Raw genomic sequence first — 27,179 nt, forward strand, 5'->3', positions numbered from 1 at the left:
ACTTTAATGTGAACTTGTTCCTGTATACAGCAGGTGTTCATAGTCTACACTCACATTCTTGTATCGCCCAGCAACTTATAACCCCAGAAAACACTTGCTTATATATGTGTGTGCATATTCAATGTTATTACTCATGGCACCCTGGTATTTTAATATTAAAACATGCATTTAATCATCATTTTCGTACCCTCCACACTGCTTTGATTTACCTTTGAAATAAGAGACAAGGTCATAATTAAAAAAAACAAATGTAATGTTTATTGTTTTCCTTACAGCAGTTAGCAATAGTTTTACTGTAGCAAGCCAAAAAAATAAATACAAATTTAAATTATTTCAACAACATGTTTGATTCAACAGAGCAACAGTAGCATTTCACATTAGTAGGACACAGAATCCAACACACAGTCATGGCTTCCTGTCTCAGTCTTTTTACCTTACAAAGTGACTGATCAATTCTCTTTTTTTTGTCTTTATTTTAATTATTAATTTCAATGTCAAATTGGACAGCTCATATAGGAAGCCATTGAGGTGTAACTAGTCCGGGCCCAGCAGAAGCAGTTAGGAGACGATGTTTAACCATGCGGGGGGAAAAACGTTAAGACATTAGGAAAATAACTACAAGCAAAGTGCATAAATATTCAAAAACAAAACTGGAAATAACAGACCCCTAAAAAGCTACCATAGGCAAGCAATTTAGAAAAATCTCACTTTTGAATTTTTCCTGTACAAAGAAAAAAAGGTTTTGTTTGAAAAAGGGTGACGTGACAATTGAAAGCCACATTTATTTTCCCTGACAGATGTGAAAGCACTGAGCAACAATGCCTTCTATTAGCCCGTTTTGTTTTGTTTTGTTTTTTTAGAAGAGTCCAGCTGTCCAATCAGAAACCTTCCCCAGCCTCTCTCGGAATCCATCCACCAATCAATGATGCGTATTTTACATTTTTATTATGTGGGAAATATTTTAAAGTCCCTGTAAAGCAAAGATAGAGATTCACCTCTTACACTTCAGTATATGTAAGAAGATAGTGGTTGAAAACATGATAAAAGATACAGCTGTTGAGTAAAGAATAAAAACTGTTCCTCTCCAGTCTTCTGTTAAGGATTTTTTTTAAATTTTATTTTAATTATGGCCCCATGATGCACTGCAGCCATAATTAGCGGGACTATCAGTGGATTACCGTTCACCTGCTCCCACACTACTGCCTTTGGTTTGCTAGCTGAGATGTCTTTGTCTTGAAAAATGTGTCTTACCTCGATGCAAAAACACGCAGAAAAGCTCTGACACTTTATTCAAAATCCCTTAAGATGAGGAAATGAAGTAGAGAAGAAGAACAGAATGAAGAGCAGACTCCTGCTGGGAGGCTGCAGGTGCTGCTGATGGAGAGAGGGAGGGAGGGAGGGAGGGAGGAGAGGACTAATCCAGCTCTGTTTGTGGAACGTGTCGTTAAACTGCCTCTAAAATGTAAATGGCGCTTCAACAGGCAGCATTTACATTAACATTCTGTACATACACAAACAGCAACATTGGTCCTCATTTGAATGAGTAAACCAGAATCTGTGTGCGTGTGTGTGTGTGGCAGTGCGTTAGGAGAGGACGGAACTCCCACAGCGTGGACGCCGACTCACACGCGTTTTAGATGCGACCAAAGCAAGAGAAAGTCGCATCTCTACACATTTGTTGAACAGGATGTTTAATAACAGTGCATTGACATTAGTTATGTACAAAAAACTGATTGACGTTTGGTCCTCATTTAAGAGAGTAGACCAGTATGTGTTCAGCTCCTCCAGTGGACACACCTCGCCAGCGTCGTTGCTGAACTTTACATGATTTGACGGCTAATTTTTTTTTTAACACTTTTGGCAAGATGGTTCGTATCACATTTTGTCTTAGGGATGACAGAGTCAGAAGAGATATCCTCATCACTTTACAGGGACTTTAAAAGATGGAAGTAGACCCAATATTATGCTCACACAAACTCACAAACAACCCCCCGCCCCCCGTAAATCCACTGTCATTTCAGTGCATTCATTTGTCACTGATCTTAGTTTATGTCATCATTTCCCTTTATAGCTGTGTTGCTCCCATGTGCTTTTGGCAGTTGTACGAAGGCCCGGCAGGGCCACATAGTCTTTCTGGAAGCGTGAGTTGGGTGTTCTCTGTCGTTTCCTCTCCCCCTGAGTCGTAAAGAAGGTGTCCTGGAAACGCATGCTTGACGCCGTGGACTGTAAGGAGGGAGACGAGAAAAACCAATGAGTAACTCAGAAAACATCTCAGGCGGTGAAGAGGTTTTTTGTTTGTTTTTTTTTTTTTAAATGACATGCCTTGTATATTAAATTTTTTTTAAACGTGTGTTTCTCAGTAAGCCTAATACTTACAAGTCTACGTTTCACCTTTTTAGGAAGGTCTTCATCTAAAGTATAGACATCTTCTCTCTTTGCCAGCACCTGAGACCCATCCTCAAATTCCACCTAAAACCACATGAAAAGTATTCTGTATTGAAACCACGCAGCTCAAACAAATGCTTTACAATGTGCCATCATTCACCCAAGCACAGACAAGTTATACGGATATTATTTCCACTGATCACATATCAAAATCTAGCTTTTGTCATTAATTATTATTATTATTATCATTATTATAATAATATACTTGCAAAATCATTCAAAAGACAGGCGTTAAGAAAAATATATGACACTAAACTTGACATTTTAAACTGTAGTTAACTGTAATTTTGTATTTTACTGGATATGTTCCAATAAAGTGATTGAGACATAATTATACTGTATAGTCACAGTGTTGATAAAAAACAAAACTAGTGGTGGCCTTAGACTTTTGCACTTTGGGGGGAGGTCCAGATAAAACAGTGAATAACATCATTTAAATGCAAATGTGTATTTCCAGTGTTTTGTCCCACCCTACTCTCATCATAAACTACAAAGAAGAAAACCGTGTAGAAACTTTTCACTTCTGAAGTGATACAACTCAGAAAATCAAACCGATCCGATCATGCAGCGCGAACCGCTTTGTGTCTTTCTGCTTTTCGAACAGAAACATATCAAAATTGTTAATGCAGGGCGGATGTGGAAGCAAATCTCAGTCAGAATCTATTTTTATACCTAAACGCACCTTGAATAAAAGAAAATTCTCGTTCCGCCTTCTCCTGAAGTCGGACACATCTTCCACTCGGCGTGTGCGTCACGGATGCATTTGTGCATAACTAATGGTTGACGCCCAACTCGACTAAATAAAGCTTTAAGTGGAAGCTGTGAGACTCTTTGCTTGGTGAATATTTCAGTGAGTTTGAATAATGCAGATTGTCACCACCTTCTCATCCTTCTGCCCCTCTCTCTCTCTCTCGCTCCCCATCTGCTTTTAACCTCACTGAATAGTTTCTGCTGCTTATATACAATTATGTCTTTCATCCTCCCTTTATCTTCCATCTCGTCTCGTCGACAATTCTGGCGCTGAAGGTGTTCAATCAGTTTTTTGCTTTTGCCTGCAGCTGCAAACTTAATTCACAAATGCCAGAAAAAGAGATTACATCAGTAAAACTGTGTCATGTCCATGTCCAGAGTGTGTTTCAGTTTACCTGGTACATGTAGGAAATGTTGGATCCCAGGTATTTGGCACCGTAGAAGAGTCCATCGGGCCATTTCACTTGTACAGCTTCTCCCACTTCAGGAGGTCCCAGGTTCACACAATCTCTGCTCTGAAAATGCAAAGGAATGATGATGACAAATGATGATTTAGCTAAAAACTCTATTCGTTCGCCTTACTGCAGCAAACATCCATTTCTGATGAATACAACAGTTGCACAGCAACTGAATACAGATAACTACATATACATTTTCAAAAACATGCACATTTCTTTCTGGAAAACACCCCATCAAATATCCTGTATCCAACCCCTCATCAGATCCACTCCATGTGCTCCTCAATGGATCATGAACCACACCTTCACATTTCATTTTAATTTCATGGAAATAGCTTCAGTAGTTTTTGGGTAATTGTGCAGACAGGAGACAAACAACCACAAATCCATAAAGTCCTCGATGGAGGTGATTAGTGAAACTTCCTCACTGATACAGTAACACACACGCAAGTGTGTGGACGTGTTTGTCACAGCTACGTCCTGAACTAAGCAAGTGAGACTCTGTTATTATGATATAATCACTTGAAAGAATCCATTAATTTCTACTCCTCAACAACAGCCATGTTGGTGATTATCTACTGCTACCATGACAACACAGCAGTCTGATTTAATTGAAGTGGCCTTTTCAGAAAGCCATGTCATTTCACATTAGGTGCCAAAAGGTTAGGAGGAAAAAACACTCAACCACCCTGGCATCCATCTTAAAGTAGGATGTTTAAATAAGCTTAAAGGTAAGCACTCATGCAAGTACAACTCCAGAAAAACAGAAAAGTCTCAGAAGAAACGAGCTCCATTAAAATGTAATATCAGGTGTGCCCTAAAAACAACTGGGAGGTGATCTTACTGAACCTGTGTGTAATGAAACATAGTCTCACCACTATATCCTCGGGGTAGGTGTCGTTGGAGAAGGAGCCGTCATCAAACATGACCTCGTAAAACATCTGGGAGGTGACCTCTGTGACCTTGGACGTGTAATAGCGCAGGTTCTTGTGTTTGGAGATCACCGTCTGACCCAGTGAGATGGACGACTGGCATGCGCGCTGCTTCTATTATAGACAGAGTTTTAATTAGACTAATTTATGACAAGTAACACAGTCAAATGTCCCACTGAAATCTATATCATCACTTTTGAATGCGTGATACCCCAATTATAAAACACAAATCAGCCACAGCATTGAAGCTCCCAGCCTAATATTGTGTAGATCCTCCTTCATGCCACCAAAACACCTCTGATGTGTCAAAGTATCATACTCCACAAGATCGCTGAAGGTGTCTGGTGGTATATTGCACCAAGGCGTAGTTAAATTGAGAATTACCAGATGATTTCACGAAAACATGTTTTAATTGAGGCCACCGTTTAATGATCCATTAACTAGTTCAGTGGTGGCTGAGGTCAACTTGAGCACTCTAGCACACAGGGCTCTATGAGCTTTCTATCAAACCCAGCATCAACGTTTTCGGCTGTTTGTGCAACAGTAGCTCGCGGTTGCTCATGAATGCTCCGACCGTCGTCTTAGGCATTTGGGCTCTTGTCATAGTTTTACCTGCATTCAACAGTACTACTTCATGTTCAAAGCACACCATTGACAGGCATCCTCCGGTTTCAATACATGGCTGATTGGTGTGTATTCACATGCAGTTTTGGTTTCATTTAATAAGGTTAGGACGCCTGTGTCCAAACCAGTACAACAGAGGCAAATGTCATTTAGTTTGAAATGTTCACAGGACTGAACATTTCTTTTTTGAAACAGTGTAAAGTGTTTTTTTTTTTTTTTACAACGACACCGTCTTTGTAACTGGTTTATACCATGACCTCCCTGTGGGCAGATTTCAATGGAACTACTTTATACATAACACAAACCAGAGCTACCTGGACGTTAAGTCTAGAAAAGTTTTGGGATCATAGTGAACTTAAACCTTTAAGTAAAGCATTTCAAATTATCCCTTTAGCTTTTACTTACAGTTTAACAACAGCAATGTGTTAAATTTGAATTTGTGTTGTCAATATTAATTCATTCAGTGATTTTTTTTTATATATTCATCAATCCTGTAAACAGGTAAATAAAGTAATAAACCATTTCTTTGTCAGTTGTTAACGAGCACAAGCTGATTAAAACAAAGTGTAAACTGTGATAAAACCATTAACTTACAGCTAACGAACTCCGTGATTGGTGTCTGTGGCAGGTGACTGACACAACATATGGCCAGTCATCAGGCTCCATGACGACACCAGCAGCATGAGCACAGGTCACATGGAAGGAGGTGGGACACCGCCCACATGAGCACTGGATACAGGCACCTGCCTGTCGCTTGCCCGCACAGCGTTTACGACAATAGATGCACTTCTGTGAACACAGACGGGGGGAAAACAGTCAATACCGAGCACTCATCAATAAGAGCCTGAATTCAGTGATGTTAGACAGGAGCTGAGCACCAATTCCTAATATTTCATACAAACAATACAGACTTTTCAGTAAGTGAAACGGTTGTAGGGAAAATAAAACAAACACAGTAGAAAACAGATGGACAAGTTTCCATAAAATTATCAAAAGAGTGGGATTGGAAAAATTCTTCATTGAGCCCATCCAACCAACCCAGGATTAATCTGTTTCATAAAGGCAATTTAGAGCTTGTGTGATCAGATTACAGGCAAGTCAAGTCTGATTTAGGAACTGCCTGTTTAGGACTTTCCAGAGATGAGGTGCACAGCTCAGACCCAGTCAAAAAGTAAGAAAAGAAGTTGAGAAAGTACTGTGATGCATGTGCTGGCATTTTTCAAAACATGAAGAAGAAATGGCAGTAACATTTAAAGAATATGAAATGGTGAAAATGCTACTTTCTATAGCCACTGATCACTGCAGATTTTATTTATATATTATTTTATTTACACTGGTTATGTGTGAGATTATTCTAAATATCCAAAATTGCCTGACCAGAACCAAGCTATAGTTTGGAGACTCAAACAAAGGTCTTAATTAAACGTCCTTAGAGTAAAATTTTGGAGTAAATATCCTGTTTTATCAAAGCAGTGCACACTAGCCAGCGCCATGATCATACTCACAATATAATACATACTGACACATAATACAAACGTGCTAAATAGTGTAAATAGTATTGTTTCCTACAATAAAAGAAGGAAAAGTCTGTTGATACAGTAAATGCTCATTCTGCACCTCATATCAGCATATTGATGTGTGTAATAATGTAATGATTTGGATGAACTGTGCCTTGTTTTGCTGTGAACATACAAGCTGAGGGAGTAAAATTTCATTTGAAGAATATCAATGCTAGACAAATAAGTAAAAGCTTTTGTGACATCAAACCAACTCTCACTGAGTAACTTTGTAGCAGTGAAGGACACCTGACATTGTCCAATTCCTCCTTTGGAACAAGTTAAAAAAAAGTGATTTTAAATCTGTATCTCCACTTCGATGATAAATATGGGTTCAAGGGAAACAGCAGTGAATTAAAGACAAAAGAATTGCTGGGTTGCGACATGAACCTTTAACATTATTTAAAACCATAAAAACATTATGTTCTCCAAATAGTGGAGTCTTTTCACAGCACTGTTGGTACACTGGATATGGTGGTATAAGCAAAAACAATGATAGTATAAATGAAGCCCAGTTGAAATACTCCGCAGAGTCTTGTTATTTCACTGCTAAAATACAAGGAAAGCCTCAAAAATGACCAATCATATGACCTCCTCTCAGGTTTCCACAACAAACTAGTGTTGCAACGTTGTGGTTTAGTTCTGTGAGCAGTACACAAGTGCGCCACAGGAAGGCATAATACGTATAAACACATCATACGCACAAACACTACTACGCATCCACACACACACACACAAACACACTTTGAACACACTTTCAGTTGGTTTTCTGCACCAAACAGCCCATCAAGTCCATTTCCTCTACTATGACATGTCCCAGTACTCCTCTACGCTCCCACTAAAGGGAAAGAATTACGACATACTCCCATTATACTCGCTCCCCTTTCCTCTCACCCCTTTTGCATGCCCCCACTTAGTCCATTCCCTTTACGCTCCTCATAATAAAAACCCCATCCATGGTCTTCCTCTCTCTCCCGAGGTATGGTTTTACATCTCTTTGAAGGTGATTTATTTATAGCATAATACCTGGGAATTCATACTGAAATATCCATACATCTTGACAAGTAATAAGTCTGTGTACAGGCAAAGTCCCAAAAGGATGTAGCAGTGCATTAAGGGAACTCAAGAGAGAATTACCTATGAGTAAATATGAATTCTAGCCAAAACGTCTCTTGACATGTTAACAGTCATATCACTATTTCATGTGCATAGAAGAACCGGGTGCATCTTGACACCAGATCAGAAATAATAAAATATTGACAATGCCGTTAAAACATTTCAATTCCTATATGTATCTGTAATTACGATGTTCATTGTCCTGAAAAGCAAAGCAAAGGGTTTGATAGTAGGATAAGAAGGTGATGGTGTGGGAGTCATTAGTCTCTGTCCTTATCTGGTAAGCCTCTGAAATAAATGCCATTTGTTCAATTCTTTGGAAAGTCAATAGCTTGATCTAATTAATTAACCTTGTCGGCATTAATTAAATTTAACCTAGAGAGCAGGGCTGTACAATGATCAGCTTAATCTCCTTCATTCAGATACCAGATGAAGATCAGGAGGTACCTTCTCCTTTTCTCAGATAAGTCTTCTTTTCTTCAGTCCCAGAGGCAATGTGAATGTTTCATTTTAAATTGCTGATAAAAAAAAGCCTTAACCTCATCCCCCTTTTTTTCTTTTTTTTTTATTAATGAAGCTTCTCACACTTTGCTGTTCCTCTATTTCTGAAATGTGGGACTTTCAGAGTTCTTTCTCTTGGTGACTAACTTGGCCCACATTTCATGAAGCCTTTCCCATACCTCGTCCATTAAGGACAGCACTGCACTGATGAACTGGCCTGACTGTCTGGTCTATTGAGGCCAGCATGATAAGACTGAGTAGTATGCTACACGACCTGTGAGTGTAAGGCAGAGGTACAGTATGTGTGTCTGTGTGCGAGTGTTTGTTTGTATTTGTCTACATGTTTTGGCTACAAAAAAAAAAAAACAATGCATATAAGATCTTTAAGCTATGTAAATGTATCTACATAGTTTTAATGCGAGTGAGTTTGTGTGAAGAAGCCAAACTCATCGGTGTATCTGCTTCTAGGTGTATCTAAGCGCCTGTGTTGAACCAAGCGTTAAGAACATTCCCACAGTAAATTATGAATGTGTGCGTGCTTTTGTGCATGTGTGATGTGCAATCGTAAATTATGAATGGACTGCAGGAGCAATGGGTCCAATGCAAACTCTGAACACACATCACGCAGCAAGGACACAAATCATGTGGACGAATAATCTAATGATAGCCATCCATATTTTTTCTTACATTTCACATCAATAAGGACAAACTTTTTATGTTAGCACAAATGCTTTTGCCATGACAGCACGTTTGACGGGAGTTAATTTCGAAGAGCCATCTGTTTCACTAATCAATCAATTGAAAATCACCTGTACCAACATGTTAATTAGTGTAAACATGGCAGCAGAAAGTAAAGAGTCAGCATCAGGATGTAGTGGGAACAAACAGATTGCTCTCATAGACGCATCTTCAGATCAGACACCCCAGCGGGAAAAAAATGAGCAATTCTTGTGTGCGATTTTTCAAAACATCTGCTTTGCCAAATAAAGTTCAATCTGCGGTGTCAAGCAAAAATTGTCACTGTGACAAACTTAACAGCTAAATGAGGAAAGTGCTCATTTAGCTGTTAACAAAAAAAAAGCATGAAAATGGTCAAGTCAGAGAATTCTTATGAGCCACTAACCTTTTCCAGTCTAGATTTTGGCCCGTGAATGTGGACTACAGATACTGTATGTGGTTTGGGCTTTCAAACCCAAATGAGCTTAATTTCAATCTGGGGTGAGGAGATAGGAACCATATCCCTGTAAATACGCTGTGTGTAATGGCTATGTGTCCACAAAGTTAGTGTCCCATTCACTGACAGTGAAGTCGTTTCCCCTTGAGCCATTTCCAGGTACACACTCGTGTAGGAACATCGATTGACTGGTTGTTCTATGGATGTATGGAGCAATGTATGTTAAAAATGTAGGAGAAATACAACAGATAAGAACTTTTGTAGTGATTCTGCCTGCTGCAGCTTTAACCAATTAGTTGATCAAAAGAAAAATAAACTACATTTACTTCATGTAATACAGCAGTGCTGAAATGTTATATCTTGTTTTAACCATTTTCAGCTATATGTCATTGTCATTGTGTAGGCTGCAGTTTGAGGTGCTGTTCCAATATAGTGAAGGACCTATGTGTATTTATTTAACCTTCAGAGTAAAAGTGTCAACATTTGTTATTCCCCCCTCAGCTAGCTTTTTGTCATCTTCTATTATTTATTATTTCACACTAGTGGAAATTAGGAGTGAGTGTAGAGGGGTTTTTAACTTAGTAACTACGGCTGCAGCCAACTATTATTTCCTTTGGTCACCATTATTCAATAATCATAAAAATAATGAAAATGCCTTTTTCTGTTTCTTTAGGTTCAAAGATCTTCAAAAAGTCTTGTTTTGTATAAAATCCAAAGATGTTTTAATAGACTACATTAGTTTAAGCTTCATGGACCTAACAAACGACAAACAAAGAGAAATGAGGTTTAGATTTTACTTATCTTGATATTCAAATATAGGATTTCATGTGTGTTTTGATCCTTGTAGCTTCAGTTACTACATTTATGGCAAACTGCGTCTTTGTGAGCTTTACAGAGCTACGATCAACCAAATACCTTCTTGAGAGTACTGAGCTTCCCTGTAAATGTTATGGTCAGTAGGGAGCCACTAATGTAAGCTGGGAATGGATAGCTGTATTTATTTCTGTTATCCATCTTGTGCAAAGATGTACCTCTTCAATACCATGATAGCTCACCAGTTTATGCTGAGCTATCATGGTGCCTGCAGCACAAGACTAACTATAGAGGCACCGTGTCAGGTCTGCCGAGACACTCTCATTAAGCAAGCGCCCACACGCACACGCGCGTGCACATAAAGACAAAAAAACCCACACAACGATAGCCATACTCACAATCCCTCTCCCACCCACCAGTGGTTAATTATCTAGCTTTGATTGCGGGCATGTTCGTCTCACATTGTTAATTAGAACTGTGAACACTTCATTAATTAGACTGAGCCAGTCCTCAAGGACCTGGGGAATTCCAGTACTGCATCTGTGCCTATGCGTGCATGTCCGAGTGTGTGTGTGTGTGTGTCCTCACCAGTTTAAATCGTTGCATGGGGATTCTACTGGTGTCAATGGGACTTCTCTTGGCTTCATCACTGAACCTGGCCTCCGGCAGTGCAATTGCACACATCACATGGGCCCATCTTCTCACACACACGCACGCCGCATAAAAGCAAACAAATTATTAAATTATAATGACTAAGTCGAACAAACAATTCATTTGTCTGTACTCTGGAGATCAGAGATAAGTATGCAGAGTTAATCACAGAGCTTGTCTCACTTGTCGTTTTGGGTTTTCTTGAGCGCTCCACCTCTGAGGTTACAGAGACAGCATTCCTGAAAGAACAAAGAGAATGAAGTCAGTAGTATCAGCTGTCATAATATATATGCTCCCGCATATAATGACGACATTATGTGAGGTACATAGTCACATTTAGGGAAAATAACGTCTGGCAATGACAAAAAGCAGCATAAATGACTGTAAAACAAGTGAAGACCGTGTGAAAACATAAACGTATTGTACAGTAAAAAGGGAGATTAATTTTACACTCAAGACAGGTGTTGGGCCACTTGTAATTAAGCTGTACAGTTAACTTAAATGTGTCATTAAAGCAAGGTAATTCACCAAACCATAAAGTAAAAGTACATTTAATTTAAGAGAAATGGGGGTGGGGGGGGGGGGTGTAGACAACGAGCACAAATTAATTATTTTCATCAGCAATGATGCACAACAGCCTTGCACGTATGCAATTACATTCCTGGGAAACCACTGTCACAGAAAGTAAGTGTGATAAGGGAAAAGTTTCTTACTGCTGTAAAGCTTCCGTCCGTACAGCGATCACATGACCACTGCTCACTGATGTCATCTTCAGCAACACCATAGCAACCTAGAAGTGGAAGAGACAGAGGAAAATTTGGCCAAAGTAAGACAATGTATGTGACAATCGCCATTCTCACTAAAATAATTCTAAACCTCTTCACTCTCACCTGGACACATGGTTTTAATGCACTATACTATTCACAGTTAAACAAAGAAAAAACAACAACTTTAAATGCCACATCCACATTGTTTCCATAGATTCCTGGGGGTAAGGTGGTTCCAAGCAGAAATGAACAGCATTGCAAACTTAATGGAAATCTTCCTGATATGAAGGTTTGCATGTGTGTGTATTGGAATTTTGGTGTAGTTAAGCACGAGAGGCAGTGAACGAAGGAGGAAAAGATGGTGTACACATGCATCTAATGTTTGTGTGTTCATCCACGATCAAGGATCTTGCAGGATGCAAGACTTACACTGGTGTGACAGTATGCTTAGTTTCAGAAACTTGTGCTGCTTGACCTGATGTGACTGATGGGCATGGCCAAGCATGACGTTGTATGTAAAACAAAAGCTAAAACAGTATTTGTTGCCCTTGATGTGGAATAATTGGTCTATAAAAAATAAATGTAGTAGAGTGCAACAGACAAAAGTTAAATATGAAACAAAAACAAGTATGATTCTCTGTGGAGCTGGCAACTGGTTAAAAGTCTTGGGTTAGAGGCTTGACAAACAAAAGTTGAAGGGAATTTCTATTCCTAAGAAACACTTTATATTTGAGTGTGTCTCTGTTCTTTTCCCACACAATCCATCAAAACAGCCCAAACATAAATCCTGAGCTCACCTCTCTTTCCTCTCCCGAGTTCCGATAACAGTACTTAGGGAAAGCAATATCAACATGTACTTACTGATGGGTCTCAATTCTCAAAACCCAACTTGTGGTTTTTTCATCAGTGTCAAATGACATACACTTCATTTCCTACTCCCACCTAACCACACTCTACCTCCACACGGTCATACAAATCAGTACAAAGCCAGGACATGTGCACACACAGTGTACAACTGTTAAGCACTTTTGCAGTCCACACATAACACCTACAGTTCCAGTGGATCCCCAGCCTGAGGTGACAGCAGAACTAGTGTCAGGAAATGGTCTCATGGATTCGAGATCGTGGGTTTAAAACTTTAAAAAGCAAGTGTGTGTGTGTACACATGTCACAGTTGTCTGGAAGACTGACTGAAGGATCAATACACTGGGGAACTGAAAAACTTGAGGGTTTTTTAAGAGTGTGTGAGGGCTTGTTGCACTGGCTTGGGGACTTTTGAACAGGAAGTTTGTGTGGTAGAGACAGAGGATTCACCCTCATTCGGCTGACGAGGGAAATAAAACACTCCAAACCACAGAGAGGGGAGCGAGGGGAAACAGAGAGGGAGGTGGAACATTGAGATGGAGTGAGTCAAGACTCAAACTCACTGACCCTCCTTACAATGACAGTGAGACGAGCACAACAAGAAGAAACAAAACAGATAGTGAATTTGTGAGGTAGGAGGTATACGGATACTGTGAGGTTTACAAACTATAAATTAAACTTTCAACAACGGTATCATTCTTAAAAAGTCACATGTACACAATAATTGCTCTTCCCTCCTTCATACATACTTGCATGTACTTGTAGACAACAGCCCTGACAGTTGAGCAGTGGGGAGGTACCATCTTCCTGCAGCAGAGGGTTGGTGGGAGTTGGGGGGCAGTTATGCTCCCGGAAAGAAAAGCAGATCTCTGGGATGAGGGGCTTGGTCCTCCTCAGACTTGTGCAGGGCTGCGTGGGGCCCTCCACTGGAGAAAAGGTCATGGAAGTGTCCAAAGATGTGGCAGAGTTTTTATCCTCTGCTTTGTCTTCAGGCTAAAGAAGAAAAACATTTGGGTGATTTTTAGTATTATGCAGGAAGGTGGGCAAGAGAATATTTTCCCACTGCCCTGAAAAATATGCCCATCTGCACAGCATATTATTATTACATGCACAATAAGCTGTAGAAAAACACAGTGATCTCCATAACCTACAAGCCTGAATATTATCCTTATATTAGTGATTTAATTAACAGAGTTGTACTGCTTAAATGATTCTTTCTAGGCATCAATGAGGCTATACTTTCACAATAAAAACTAGTTCTTGCACATACAAGTGCATAAAGCCCAGAGCACATAAAATTGATTCAGTTATAAAAAAAATATACTGCATTAACTGAGGTTACTAAATAATCAAAATAACAATAACAATATAACCAAAAATGCTGCCATGCTCTATGTCAGGGGTCACCAACCTTTTTGACACTGAGAGCTACTCAAGGGTACTGAGTAATCCAAAGGGCTACCAGTTTGATATACAATTCTGAAATAACAAAGTTGCAGGGTTTACCTTTAATTATATATTATTATTGTTGTTATTGTTGTTATTGATTAAGGATATTCATGTGAAGACACTGTCTGATCCATTAATGATTCCTCACAATAAATATTAGCAATGATTTAACAAGTTGGGAAGCAGATACATTTTGTTTTTAGAAAATGCCCCACGGGCAACTCATGAGGTCCCTGCAGACCCTGTTGGTGACCCCTGCTCTATGTTAACCTGATACAACTCTGCAACAGTAAATGCAACTGTTTGTACAAAAATTCCAGAGTTTAAGCTTTAAATGTAAAAAAAATAAAACGAAGATCCATCCATCCATTCATCATGTACCACTTTGTCCTCCAAATTAGGATTGGGGGGTGAGTGCTGGTGCCAATCCCAGCTGACATAGGGTGAAAGGCAGGGTCACACCATCACAGGGCCACATAGAGACAAACAACCATCCAATCGCACACCTATGGTCAATTTAGAGGGTCCAATTCTATTCTTAAATTTCAGGACCCATGAGTTTACTGTAAATCACTCTGTATTTGGGCAGTAATTATCTCTAGGTCCATATGGACACATGGTCCAAATGTGGCTTGAAAGTGGCATGTAGATACAGTTGACACTTTAAGGTGTGTTTATGCTATGTTTGCAGATATCCTATCCTTTCAGAAAATATGCACGAATGGAACTATAATGAATTTTAGATACAAACACACAAAATAATACTTACTATATATTCATGTTAAACACCCACTTACCTGATAATAGGGCAAGAAGAGTGTACATATAGCACAGTATGGCTGCATAGTGGCTGCATGTGCATTGTATTCCCTCTCTGCTGTGAAGCAGCTCTTCTTGTTCTGCCACAGGTAGATGAGCGGCTTTGCCCACACCTCCATTTCCTGCTCCTCCTCCTCTGCCAGGCTTGCCTCAGGGGGCTCTAAGTGGAGACAAAATAGAGTTTTACAAACTTGTTATCACATTTGTGTGTAGCAACAATCTCAGTTTCCTAATCAATCTCATTACAAATCAGAAAGATTATGTTGGGTTTTTTTATAATAACATGTTATTTATTATAATATAAATCTGAGAGATTTATAAAGTTACCTGAATGTCAAAACCACAGCAGGCATCATTTTCACAATTCTGCAGCATCAACAAACTTACTACTAAATTAGTAAGATCTAATCCATCTACAGTGACGACAATTTCCTCTAGTACCCTAAAAATGTTTCAATATATATGCGCCTGTCTGTTTATAAAAATAAACAAAATGATTAACAGCTCTTATCATAAAATAGCTTTCTCACAGCCATGGTCATTTCATGGTCATTTCTTTCTCGGGGATAAACAACTAAAATGGCTGCTGAATTATTCATCTTTTTTTCCACAACCATGGAGATGCAGAATATGACTTTGTATTTGCACATTAGTTGTTGTTAATGGACCCCCCCAACCTGTTAAAACCATGAAAACAAATAGGCTATCTATCACTAGGTCATTTTACTGTGGTAGGCCTGAGAGCTAAATCTGTTTGCTTTATGTGCACATTGACGTCAGAGGAATCATTTGGGGGGACATAAAACGTGAAAAATGAGAAGGGGAAGTGAGGACCACAGAGTGGAATGGTTCAGTGGTTATAAAAGTTACACTGTGGGAGAACATAAATGTTATATGACATGACTTAATATTCAGAAGTTTTGCTTTGTTATTACCTGCATCACAACCACAATTCTTTGTCTTAGAAATACCTTCTTGCTAGTTTTTTCTTTTTTTTTTTTTTTTTAAAACAATGAAAATAGTGTGGTTTCTAAGAATGTTTGAAACAGGACTTTGTTCAACAAACCCAAATGGTCTAAAAAAAAAGCAAAAAGCCAAATACATTCTGGAACACTGCAATGTAATACAGAAAAAGTCAAAGGATCATGGTTTCTGGCACAGTGCCTCAGCTTTGCCACAGTAACCACAACTATAACTGTTCAAAGGTTCTTTCTGGTTTTGTTCAGATCTGACACCAACATGTGTCTCGGGTGATCTGATCACAAGCGATCAGCACTAATTTCATCTGTTCACACTTTATTATGAACAGCTTTTTGAGGGTTAAGACTGTTTTTCATTGTTCAGGTTTGAATAGTTCTAATTTGGTTTATGTTAAGGTTAGGTTACTGTAGTGGTCCTAAATTATTTTCTGTCATGCCCCCTAGTGGACAGATTTGTTTTCATGCCCCCCCCCCAACCCGAATTGAAATACTAGTGAGAACCTGATAATATTTATTTATTTATCTGTATAAACCACTGTATGAGAAGGACTGGGTTACTGCCTGGTTAGGGTTAACGTTAGGTTAAACAGCTAGGTAATGCAGGGTGAACCCTGTCAAAGAGACGTGTACCCACCATCATCACTGGTGCCCTGTTGTTTGACAGCAGTGGGTACAGCCCGTGCAGTTGGCTTCCTGAGTGGGTGGCGCCAGCTCTTTGCACTTCTCTTCATCGTCAGGGCAGGGTACTAGCATGAAAGGGATTAAAGGACAATATACATGTATTTGAACATATAAAATAGGCAACAGACAAATGTGTATTATTGTGAATGAAAAATAAATCATAATATCACTCACAGCACAAACCTCCCCAGGTTCCAGGCCTGATTCATCACAGTCATAGTTAACTGTATAATGTTCTCCTCCTTCTTCCTCATCAGATGAGTCACTGCTGCTCTCTCCCTTGGCACTATTTTGCTGCTGCAACTCATCTTCGCCATCAGATCCCCCTTCATCCATATCAGATACCGTGTCCTGTTCCCCTCCTCTCATCTCAAGAGATAAAACAGCGTCTGAATAGTGACTCCCCTCTGCCTCCCTCTGTCTCCCCAGCTCCCTGCACAGGGAGAGGGCATCAGCTCCATCCACATCCCCTCTCTGGAGCTCATAATCCCCACAAATCCCCAGGGGCTCTGAGGCACCAACTGACACTAGAGAGGTGGGCTCGAGCTGAGCCCAGGTGAGAGGCCCACTGTCCTCTTCCTGGTTCTCTGACTCCTGGTCTGGGTCCTCCAGGTCTGTGACTTCTTTGCACTGAGGTTCAGTCCACATGGTGTAAGGTAGTGGGTCATGGGTGAAGTTGGAGGGAAGCTCTGAATGCAGACTCTGGATGAGTACTGCAGGACTCTGGGAGTTTAAGTTTTTCCATATGCTGCTGGAGAATGGCTTGGGCTCAATGTATGGGTTATGGGAAGTACAATGTGAAGGCAAAAATGTAGTCTGATTGTTTAGTTCTAAATCTGAGTGGCTGTCACCCTGAGTGCATAATAAAGGTGATGGGTCTAAAGGATTATTGTTTGATGCCCCAGTTAAAAGAGAACTAGCCTTGCTCAGACTGGATGTGCTGTATCTTTGAGCTGGGACTTTAGAGTCACCTTTACTCACAAAGATGGATTTCTGCTCTTTTTGAGGTATAACACTCACAAGTAGCTGGTCAGAAGTAGCATCACTCTGATCAGGAGTAACATTTTCCAACTTTAAACGACCCTTTTCTGCTGTAATGTCTGCCATTAGTAGCATTTCATGTGCACCACCAGGTGTTATTTTGTTCCCCTCCAAATCAGACACTGCTGCCACTTTGCAATTATATGGATAATCTAAATGCCAGTTCTTGGCATATTTTCCAGTAGGAGACTCATTCGATATCATTAATTCTTCCTGTCTGGCTCCATGTGAGGACAAAGAGCCAGTTGTTGTCTCCCGTTGTAGCACAGGTGCAACCTGAAAACTGCTCAGTGTAGACTTTGGGGCATCAGTTAACCTGACATCAGCTGGGGTGAGGGAGGGCATCTCCTGGGTCAGTACAGGTGGCAAAGGACAGATTTCAACCTTTTCTGCAAGCTCTGGAGTGAGTTGTGGCATATCCACTGCATTCATTTGCAACAGAGGAGGGGGCAGATTTTCCTCACTGCTCCTTTTTTCTAAGTTGCAGTTGTGTCCAGAACAGGAGTTGGAGCCATGTGATGTGAAACTATCCCCCTCTGCTGGCTCAGTTTTAAGATCATAAAGTGCATCTGTGGTCGAGGGTGGATTGATATGTTTTGGATCTACAGCTTTGTCCTTTTCCTTTGCTTTAGCAGTGTTAATAGTGTAATGCTCAGGATGTGTGTCCATGCTGCGGTCAGCATTTGGTGTTGGGCATAAAGTGTCTTTTTTACATAAGGAACTAGCTGTCTGAGCTTCACTGTCAGCGGGACACAGGTTCATCTCGGTCTCTGCAGAAGTACTTGTAGAGTGGGAGGTTGAGCGTAGTGAGTCGGCCTCCTGGTGAGGGACTTCGTGTGATAAGCAGTCCTGAGAAATTGAGAGTTCTTGTGGTTCAACAGAGCAACACCTGAAATCATTAATGCTGGGCTGCATCTGGGTCGCCTCAGGCCAGAGTCCTTTGGACGTCCTGCTTGGCACTCCTGACCCTGAGAGGTGCTGTGGGTCAATATGAGTGACTGTCTCTGCCTTGAGGTCAGTCTTTACTGGTGATGCAGGGGAAGGAGGTGGACTGCAAAGGAGATTATGGGATGGCTCCTTGTTGGAAAGTCCAAAAATATTACTCTCCACACGGTTTACCTTTACCACACACATCTGTCTGCATGGATCTGTAGAGGACAAAAGGGGGGTTGAATGAAAAATCCAACATCAATTAAACCAATTAAAGTTATCACAGATCTCAGTTGAGAGAACTTCCCGAAAATATAAGACAACAGGCACACTGACAGACTAAGTCTAGATAATACACACACAAAGACTCACTATCAGACCAGCAAGTGCACTCTTCAAGTCAAAGTAGAGTCAAATATCTTCCAGCACCAGTCAGTCAGTCAGTCAGTCTGTCTCTTACCAGAGAGCTGAACAGAGATCTGATTCTGGTTGTGCTTTGACTCTGGCTCCTTTTTCTTTCCTTTGTCATCCTCCCTGCACTTTGTTGCTGCTGCAGACCTTCGCACCTTTGGTGCAGGTGAACCACCGAGGCCTTTCCTCTTGCTGCTGCTCTGTGTTGAACTGGCATTAAGGCCAACAGGCTCCTGTGTAGTTCTGAGGCGCTTGGAGCGCATACGAGGGAGAATACTGCTGTAAAAAAGGGAGAGAGATCAAAGACAACTGGACATAAAACCCCCAGGGTAATAGTAGTAAGAGGTAATCGGTAATAAGTAATAGTAAGCAATGAAAGCAAGTGACTTCTGTGACTTGGGACAAAGGTGTTTCTTTTGAAGATGTTAAATATTCAGTTCACCAAGGCAGTCAACTAGCCTTGAGTTCATTACTCCCATTCAAAGCATCTTCAAATGAAATGAATGAATGAAAACATGACCCCTCCTGTTCCAGATTTTCATCCCACAAGCACAGATAGCACAGTTAACATGTACAATTTATGTACCTTTTATTAGAAGGTTTGGTTTTGCGTCCTTGCAACCAGGTCTGCAGCTCCGGTGTTGTACTGGGAGTGGCAAGTGTGTGATCAATTGTTGTCGAGTCCTTGCCCACCATCCAGTTAGGATAACGGTCAGGCTGAAAACGCTTCACAAAAGGCTCCATAGATATCTTCACCATGTCCTTGCTGCATGAGCACTGGAGCAAGAGTAGATGAGAAATGCAGTATCTGCTTTAGAAAAACATTAACTGTCTCTCCTAATGAGTCATAATTACAACCTATTCTTTACAGTGGGATGTTGTTAGTTTACAACTGAAATGTATTGTAATGAAATCTAAGACACTCATACGCGCAATAATTGCGTGTATGGAATATTTTATGACAAATAATAAAAAGATGCTACCTGTGTGGCCACCTTGCCGTAGTCTATCCATCGTAAAGTAGCAAAATTGGTAGACTCTGCGCAGTTAAAGCCATGATTGAAGCCAGCATGGTAGCCATAAGGGAAGGTGATCATGAACTCTCCAGCTTCCTGAGTAATCTGACAGTTCATGTTTGAGAGGGAGACAGAAAAAGAGAGAGAAACATGTTCATTAGACATGATATGATCCAAATGCTGAACTTTTGGTTTTCAAACGAAATAAAACAATCAAAGAAAGCCAACGCAGATATAAACCAATAGAAGCACTCCTTAAGTCAGTGGCAAGAAAAGCTTTCTTCATAATGCTGGTAAATAAAGGGTATAAACAGCAAGAAGAGGACTGAGGGCAATATTTTAAGAAGGTTGAGCCCTACCTTATCAAAGGGAATGCCGTACTTCTTCAATATGGAGGGGGAGATTAGAGTCATCTTGTGACGAAGAAAAGCCTCACATCCTTTGAAGCTATTGGGGAAAAAACCTGACAGAAATATACACATGGACATACATATCATTAAAAATACAATATAAAAAAAATATTCAAAATCAAAGTGTTCAGACAGGATAAAAAGAACTTCAGTGTGCAATGATACTACAATATGAAAAACTAGTGAAAGCTGGTTACAAACAGCTTTAACCTTCATTACCCTACTGTTGTCTGTAACAACCACACACAATGATAATAATGCTCATTCAACAACAGTACATAACAATTTACATTTGAATTATTATGTTGTAAATGCAATGTATTACACATTTTAGTGCAATGCACTACAGTATGGAATTTCCTTAAATGGTTTGTCAATACATGAAGCAGTTGTGTAGTTCACACCTCCGCTAGTGGCAGTTTTTGCATGTGTGCAGTCAGACCTTATGACCATGCTGTATCTTCAGCACGTTGTTGCTTAATGCAAACCTCCATATGTAAGCTGCAATGTTTATTTAATAGTCATTTAATGGTCACCCCCTCTCCATTCATATGAAGGATACAAAGAAAATGTAAATTAATATTTTACCTGTAGACAGACGCTCCAGTCTCTTCCCATGCTCAGGGGGGATAGCATACCTATTAGAGACAATACAGACAGGCACACTTGTTATTTTCCAGTGTGTGGGTGAAATTCTGAACACATAACATTCATTGTGCCAACAGTATTGCACCCTCACGATTGCAGCAAAGCTTTCAAGGAGAATTTACAATATCAAGACTGCCATCAAGTGGCAGATAAATGAATAATTGCAAGATGGCTGATTAACCTTTTCCAGCAAACCACTATTGTTCAGTTTTTACAATATAGAGAAAAATACAACCTTTGATCTCACCTAAACACTGAAATTCCCCGTGTCGGTTTCATTTTCCTCGATATTTTTTTTCTAATTCACAACTGATTTTTCCAAATATGAGCCAGACTGTCTTAGTTAACAACAAAAATAACAACCACTGACACACATCATATTTAGACCTTATTCCACTGCATCACTGATGCAATCTTAATTTAAACTCCCAAAGTGCATATGGAGAAACCCAGAGTGTGACAAAATTCCCTCAAGGTGTGACTAAGCATTCCATTTGACTAGCACCATCCGCCCTCGGGTCTGTGGCATTTCTATCATCATATCAACTGTCGGCTTACCAGTAAGAAACGGGGTGAGAATGGGAGGCAACCTCAGGTAGAGGTGACATGGGTGGTTGGAGGGATTGAGGAGGAGTGGAGGATTGAGAAGGAGAGAGGTGCATCTTTAAGCTGCTCCCCTCCAGGGATGAGATGTCAAAATAGGAGAAAGATGAAAGAGTTTACGTATGTACGTACGCATGTGTGTGTGAGTGTGTGTCACTGTCTGTCTGTGGCAATGATCCCTGTAGGGTTGCAGGGCTCACTGCTCTAATGAGCACAGCTCCCTCCAGGGCAAGAAGGAAAGAGAGAGGGATGGAGCAAACCAAGCTGACAAAAAAATAGAACATTTTCAATTTGATCTACCTGCATTCTTCACCTCTAAATAACTTTAACATGCACCAGAATAAACCATCTCCTCTCCTGTTTAACAATACAAACACCCTAACAAATACCAAATAGAAGTCTGCAGTGAAGATTCTGACTTGATGTTGCCACATATTCTGTATATCCCTTATGTTTCAGCTGAAGTTTAATCACTAAATGACCCTGGTCCCCGTCTGTAATATTAGTGACAAAATGTTACTCTGTCCAATAATTCTGCCCTTGGATCCCTACTGTAAAAACAATGTATGCCCTACACAACAAGTAGGCTTCTCCACACAGAAACATATGACGTTTGAGAGAGTGGTAATAGTGGAAATACTACTGGTGATGCATACATTAATCATTTTACTGGTGAAGTTGAATGTTGCACCTGAATATCCCTCATCTCACCCTTCCAAGTGTGTTGGAGAACCTAGCCTGTAGCCTTCAGTTAGTTGCAAAACTGAAAAGATATTTAGTTCCATTGTGGTGGCCTCAGAAGAGCTGACGCAGTTCCTAATATCAATTAAAAAAAAGGGCTAGTTCTGGGTTTATGAAAAAAATAACAATTAATATGTAACTGTACACTTGTGGGAAAAAATAAGTACAATTATTTTATCTTCAATTCAAATAATTTCACCTCATTTTACACACATGCGCTGGACCTTTTTATGGAAATATGTGATGTAGGATTGACTGGTTAAAACATAACAAGCAACCTTCATCCACTGTCTAGACAAGATAAACAGCTCCCAGGAAATCAAACCATATGCTTATACCATTGGAGAATAGCATAGCTGCAAACACATTTCCTCCCTAGACAAGCAGTAATGTCCCTTAATTGATATATTCTGCCAATTCTATTCCCACTAGTATTTAAATTGAAATACAATACAAATAATGTAATCATGAAACACAGGTGAGCACTTAACATGGCAAACCAAACATAAATTTATATATGAATTGTATGAAGAAAATCCTCAAATATTTTAAGTATTGACACCATGGATTGTCTTTTTGAGAAAAGTACTCTTGAAGGCTGGTGTAACGTAAGCTACAGGTAAACTATGATAATTCAGAATGGTTTGTTGTATTACATTTTGTTAACAGCTGTGTAATAATGCGTTTATCCCCTGTACCTAGATCCCTGTCCCAAACTAACCAGGACTTGGGTTCGCCAAAGTGGAGGTAGTTGATGCTGTAAAGGTCCATATCTTCAGTGTGCCAGGAGAATGTGGTCTTCCACATGCCAAAGTATAGATATGGAGTATTGACTCCCTGGATAGAAACGCCACAGTCCTCCTCAATAACATCCAAGATGGAGTTCAGGTGGCCAATATTCCACTCCTCTATATCCTTGAAAAGTAAAAGAGATGTTTAAGGAATGGGTCATTTAAACACTGTCATCTACACAACATGAAGCACAACTCATTATTGTGCCCCAGGTTGGCCAGCTCTCACATGGATCCTGCAGCTCGCCATTAAAAAAATACTGGAACACTTACCGGACAAAGTTTAAAATAATTGCATCCATAGTGTGACAGTGAGAAATGTAAGCAACACTATTGAGTCTCTAAAACATGGTCAGTTTGATTGTTCTATGCCTCTAAACTTCTACTGTAGAGATGAAAAATGTGTTGTGCTTGGGGATAAAAACTGTTTAGTGGCTTATTATATTCAAGCCTAGTATGAAGAAGGCTTTCAGCTACAACACTGGCACTAAAGCTTAATTTATTACAGCAAGACATTATGCACTTTACCCATAAACACTGTATACAGACTACATTTTGTTAGAACTGCCCATTTGTCATAGCAAAATACCTCAAATTAAGTACAGTTTTCAGTCAACCTGCATAATAAAGCAATTTATTGTAATTAACGATTAACCTTTCAGACCAGACTAAATGCACAATTTACCATACATCATGAATTAGTTAGATATGGGCAGCAAATCCCACATTTAATGTTTTCACTTTCACAAAACTGAATCTGCAAGAAACGGGTCAAATTAAAATGGTCACATGTAGACTAAATAACAAGTAGTGTGGATAAACAAACCCTTAACATAAATAATATGCTACAAAAACAGAAGAAAAGCCATCTACCTCATCATAGAGGCTGCCACTGACATCCGCACCATATATTGGTGAGACAAACGTGAGATTCTTCCAATATTTCCTCTCAAGATCTTCATAATTCAGGTAGCGGGGTGTACAGTACCTGTGGAGGATAAAGAGGTCTCATTTTATACTGCATTAATATATGGCTTATTTATACACAAGTGCAAAAATACATCAACATCATCCAACTCCTTCAAATTAAGTTTCTGATCCCATAAACTGAACATTTGATTGTGTAACCTTTTTATTTAACCTTTTTTAATTTTATAGAAAATCTTTTAATTTTTTGGCTGTTTCTCTAGTATTTCATTAAAAGTAAAAGAAAAAAAAACAGCCTGAGCAGTAGGGTTGTGACTGAATGACGTATGTCGGGCTGCTCTGCATCAAATTACCCACGAGGATAAACAAGGTTGTACTGCTTTTAATTATTTTTCTCATACAAGATAAACAGCTTCTTATCTATTCTAGAAATCAAGTCAGGAGACGGGTTTTGCAATATACCACAAATCAAAATCTTTAAATGTAACGCTTCATCCTACATGACCATTTTCCTTCTATCTAAATAATCAGAGACAAAATTATGTTTATATATTCTCCATATTGCTCACATGTCACTGTTCGCTAGTCGCCTGAACTCCTGCACACTAAGAGGCTTCTTCTGGATGTTGTATTGAGTGAAGAGCCCAGACTGGCCAGCCACCATCTGCTGTATGGGAGCATGGATCATCAGGTCATCTATGTCATCATAGGTACGACGGGGCTTCCAACCTTTAGGAGGAATGACCTGGGGGACAAACAAGACGACTTAAGGTCCTGCTTAAGAGGCAATATTGACTAAGTTCAGGACATGGTTCTTTCAAATGGAGATCAGCATTTTTGAATGAAACTGTTCCCTACCTTGGCCAGGCCTGCGCGGTGTGCACCCTGAGACTCCATGTAAACCAGGTACTGGTTGAAGTCCCTGAACTCCTCCATGGTGGGCCTGAAGGTCATAATCTTGCAGGTGGGGTTTGCAGGGGTGTACACCTCTGCTCCCGCCATCCTGCCGCCTCACCAGATAAAACCTACATAAAAGAATGACATTATTATTTGCAGTTTATTCTGAAAAAAAAAGAATATAATTATTATAAAGTTAGATAATAATAACAACCAGAGACTGAGTAAAATAGATAATCAATTTCATCTGTCTTTAAAGGTGAATTATAATGTATTCAGAAAAATGCTGAATGCATTTTGTGAATCATGTACAGATGGAAATTTGTTACTGGAAAGTAATTTACTTTGAGTGATTAACTTAATCTAATGTACTTGTATCTTGTTATTCTCCCCTTTCAAATTGGCTCTGTAGATTTATATTTCATTTAGTAGAGTTGCATGTTTCAGGGGTTGCCAATTATCTTTGATTATGTTAACGGATCACATTTGGGAACATTGGGAATTTTCTTAAATACTGTTAATTAGTTATTTAATACTAGTTAGTAACTAATTATGTTTTTCATTTGATACTGTATATTAGAGCAGTGAAACACTGATTCATGCTAGTACGCTTTATTGACAGAGAGGATGTCTTTGTTATGGTTCTTTTTCTCTAATACTTAGCGAAAAATGCTACTGAGAGCAACTAAATCTGTGCTAAACGTTATTTACATTAAATTAAATTGGACAGCGAGGCCAATTCTCAGTGAGGCAGCTGGTTTATGTGTTGGTGACAAGTTCACCACTAGATGGAGGTAGAGATTCAACAAATGTCGATTTGATCCTTTGATCCTTTCTGATGAACAACCCTTTCCAGTTTTTTTTGTCCCATCCCACTCCCAACTCCGATTTGACTGTGGGTGCATCCAAACAAAGGATCACGTTGCCCCAAGTGCAGCGAGGGTGATTTTCACTCTTATATTTCTCCAAACCACTGCTTCACTTTGCAAATCTCACCTCAATGACGTGCGATACGATTATGTAACAAGCAAATCACTGTCTGAAACAAGTTTATGGTTTTGTTTGTTTATTTAATTAAATGTAATTTAAATGATTTAAAGCATCAAGCCTGTGTAAACATTCGTGTTTACATTAATAGCTTTTGTTTAAAACTACCCACATCTTAACAATAATTTTGAATCGTGGAGCACAATAATTTACATAATTTATCTATTTGTCAATGAACACCCGTATTACTGTGGGAGCACTAAAATGTGGGTTATTGTGTTATTGCTGTACGAGTGTGTGTGTAGCCTGGCTGATCTTTGTTGTCTGCCAAAGCTTGCTAACTAGCCAGCTAGCCTACGTTTTGTTGTGATGCCCAGTAATGGCTGAACTAGCAGCGCAGCTTGGTGGCACAGTTGACCAGCTAACGAGTGTTTAGACGCCACAGGGTCACTGCTTATTCCTTGCATTTATTGTGTGTTCATGGGACCCGTCTCACCAGCGGGATTTTGTAGAGATGGAGTACACGGGAAAGGGAAAGAGTAGCTAAGGATTAAGCTAGCCTAGCTATAACGTTTGCTAAGTTAATGCACGAGTCAGTGGGATTTAAATGTCCCTCGCAAGGTGGCTGCAGACAGGGCCCGTTGCTAACCCCACCACTTAGTGACTTTGTGAGGTACAGCTAATGTATTCTTCTGTTTATTCAAAGCTTATGTGGTTTATCGGTATCGTGTAATTTACACTCAACAGACACACGGGCAGTGACGGGGCACACGGTGCGAGGTGCCTACAACTTATCTAGCTGGCAACGCTAAGAGGGTTAGCTGCTGGTAGCTTTGATAATGCTGCACAGGAGTCACGAAACACAACACAGCTTTATATTAAACTGGGACTAAACTATCCACAAAAGGGGTGCTCAATTTTTACACATACATATCACACACGTTCTCCCAGAAAATCGCAGTGTTTACCTTGAAGTAGAAAGAGAGAGTGTTGTTGTTTATCCCCTTCCTTGTTCGTCCAGCTGATTCACATGACAGCTGCTCTGGCTGTTGCTGCTGCTGCTCCTTCGTGCAGTGAATAAGCGGCTGCGTTCCAGTCCACCTCCCCTCCAGCTCCTCCGCCGTGAATGTCTGACCCACCGTGGTGCGGAGGACTGATATCTGCGGGCCCGCTGTGCAGCCGCAACGCAGCCAGAGA

At 39.9% G+C, this 27,179-nt stretch overlaps 1 protein-coding gene across 5 annotated transcripts; it reads right to left on the reverse strand.

Moving 5' to 3' along the window:
* Positions 1-235: 235 nt before the first annotated feature.
* kdm4c (lysine (K)-specific demethylase 4C) lies at positions 236-27,115 on the reverse strand. Of its 5 annotated transcripts, none has more exons than XM_058640381.1 (22): positions 26,951-27,115; positions 24,957-25,123; positions 24,668-24,843; positions 24,045-24,159; positions 23,102-23,295; positions 20,977-21,026; positions 20,338-20,441; positions 19,946-20,083; positions 19,549-19,739; positions 19,012-19,241; positions 16,755-18,769; positions 16,534-16,645; positions 14,898-15,079; positions 13,401-13,644; positions 11,734-11,810; positions 11,204-11,259; positions 10,958-11,066; positions 5,804-5,998; positions 4,529-4,696; positions 3,591-3,710; positions 2,377-2,469; positions 236-2,223 (listed from the first exon to the last, which is right to left on the reverse strand). In XM_058640381.1, the coding sequence occupies exons 2-22, from the start codon at positions 25,098-25,100 to the stop codon at positions 2,056-2,058; spliced, it is 4,881 nt and encodes a 1,626-aa protein (XP_058496364.1). In that variant the 5' UTR covers positions 25,101-25,123; positions 26,951-27,115; the 3' UTR covers positions 236-2,055. The 5 variants fall into 5 exon arrangements, with proteins under 5 accessions (XP_058496364.1, XP_058496363.1, XP_058496365.1 ...); XM_058640380.1 differs by having other exon boundaries at positions 4,529-4,699; positions 19,012-19,238; positions 26,951-27,114; XM_058640382.1 differs by having other exon boundaries at positions 2,392-2,469; positions 4,529-4,699; positions 26,951-27,114.
* Between the last annotated feature and the right edge of the window lie 64 nt (positions 27,116-27,179).

Source organism: Solea solea, chromosome 10 (genome assembly GCF_958295425.1).
Source record: "Solea solea chromosome 10, fSolSol10.1, whole genome shotgun sequence".
NCBI lineage: Eukaryota > Metazoa > Chordata > Actinopteri > Pleuronectiformes > Soleidae > Solea > Solea solea.

Bases quoted from the DNA above. Each gene is read 5' to 3' on its own strand.
- kdm4c (XM_058640379.1), bottom strand. From the start codon at position 25,100: ATGGCGGGAGCAGAGGTGTACACCCCTGCAAACCCCACCTGCAAGATT. The intron at 19,740-19,945 runs GTAGCATCTTTT...CTCTTGCTCCAG, and splicing joins ACGGCAAGGTGGCCACACAG to TGCTCATGCAGCAAGGACAT. The intron at 15,080-16,533 runs GTGGGTACACGT...GTCTCCACTTAG, and splicing joins ACAGGGCACCAGTGATGATG to AGCCCCCTGAGGCAAGCCTG.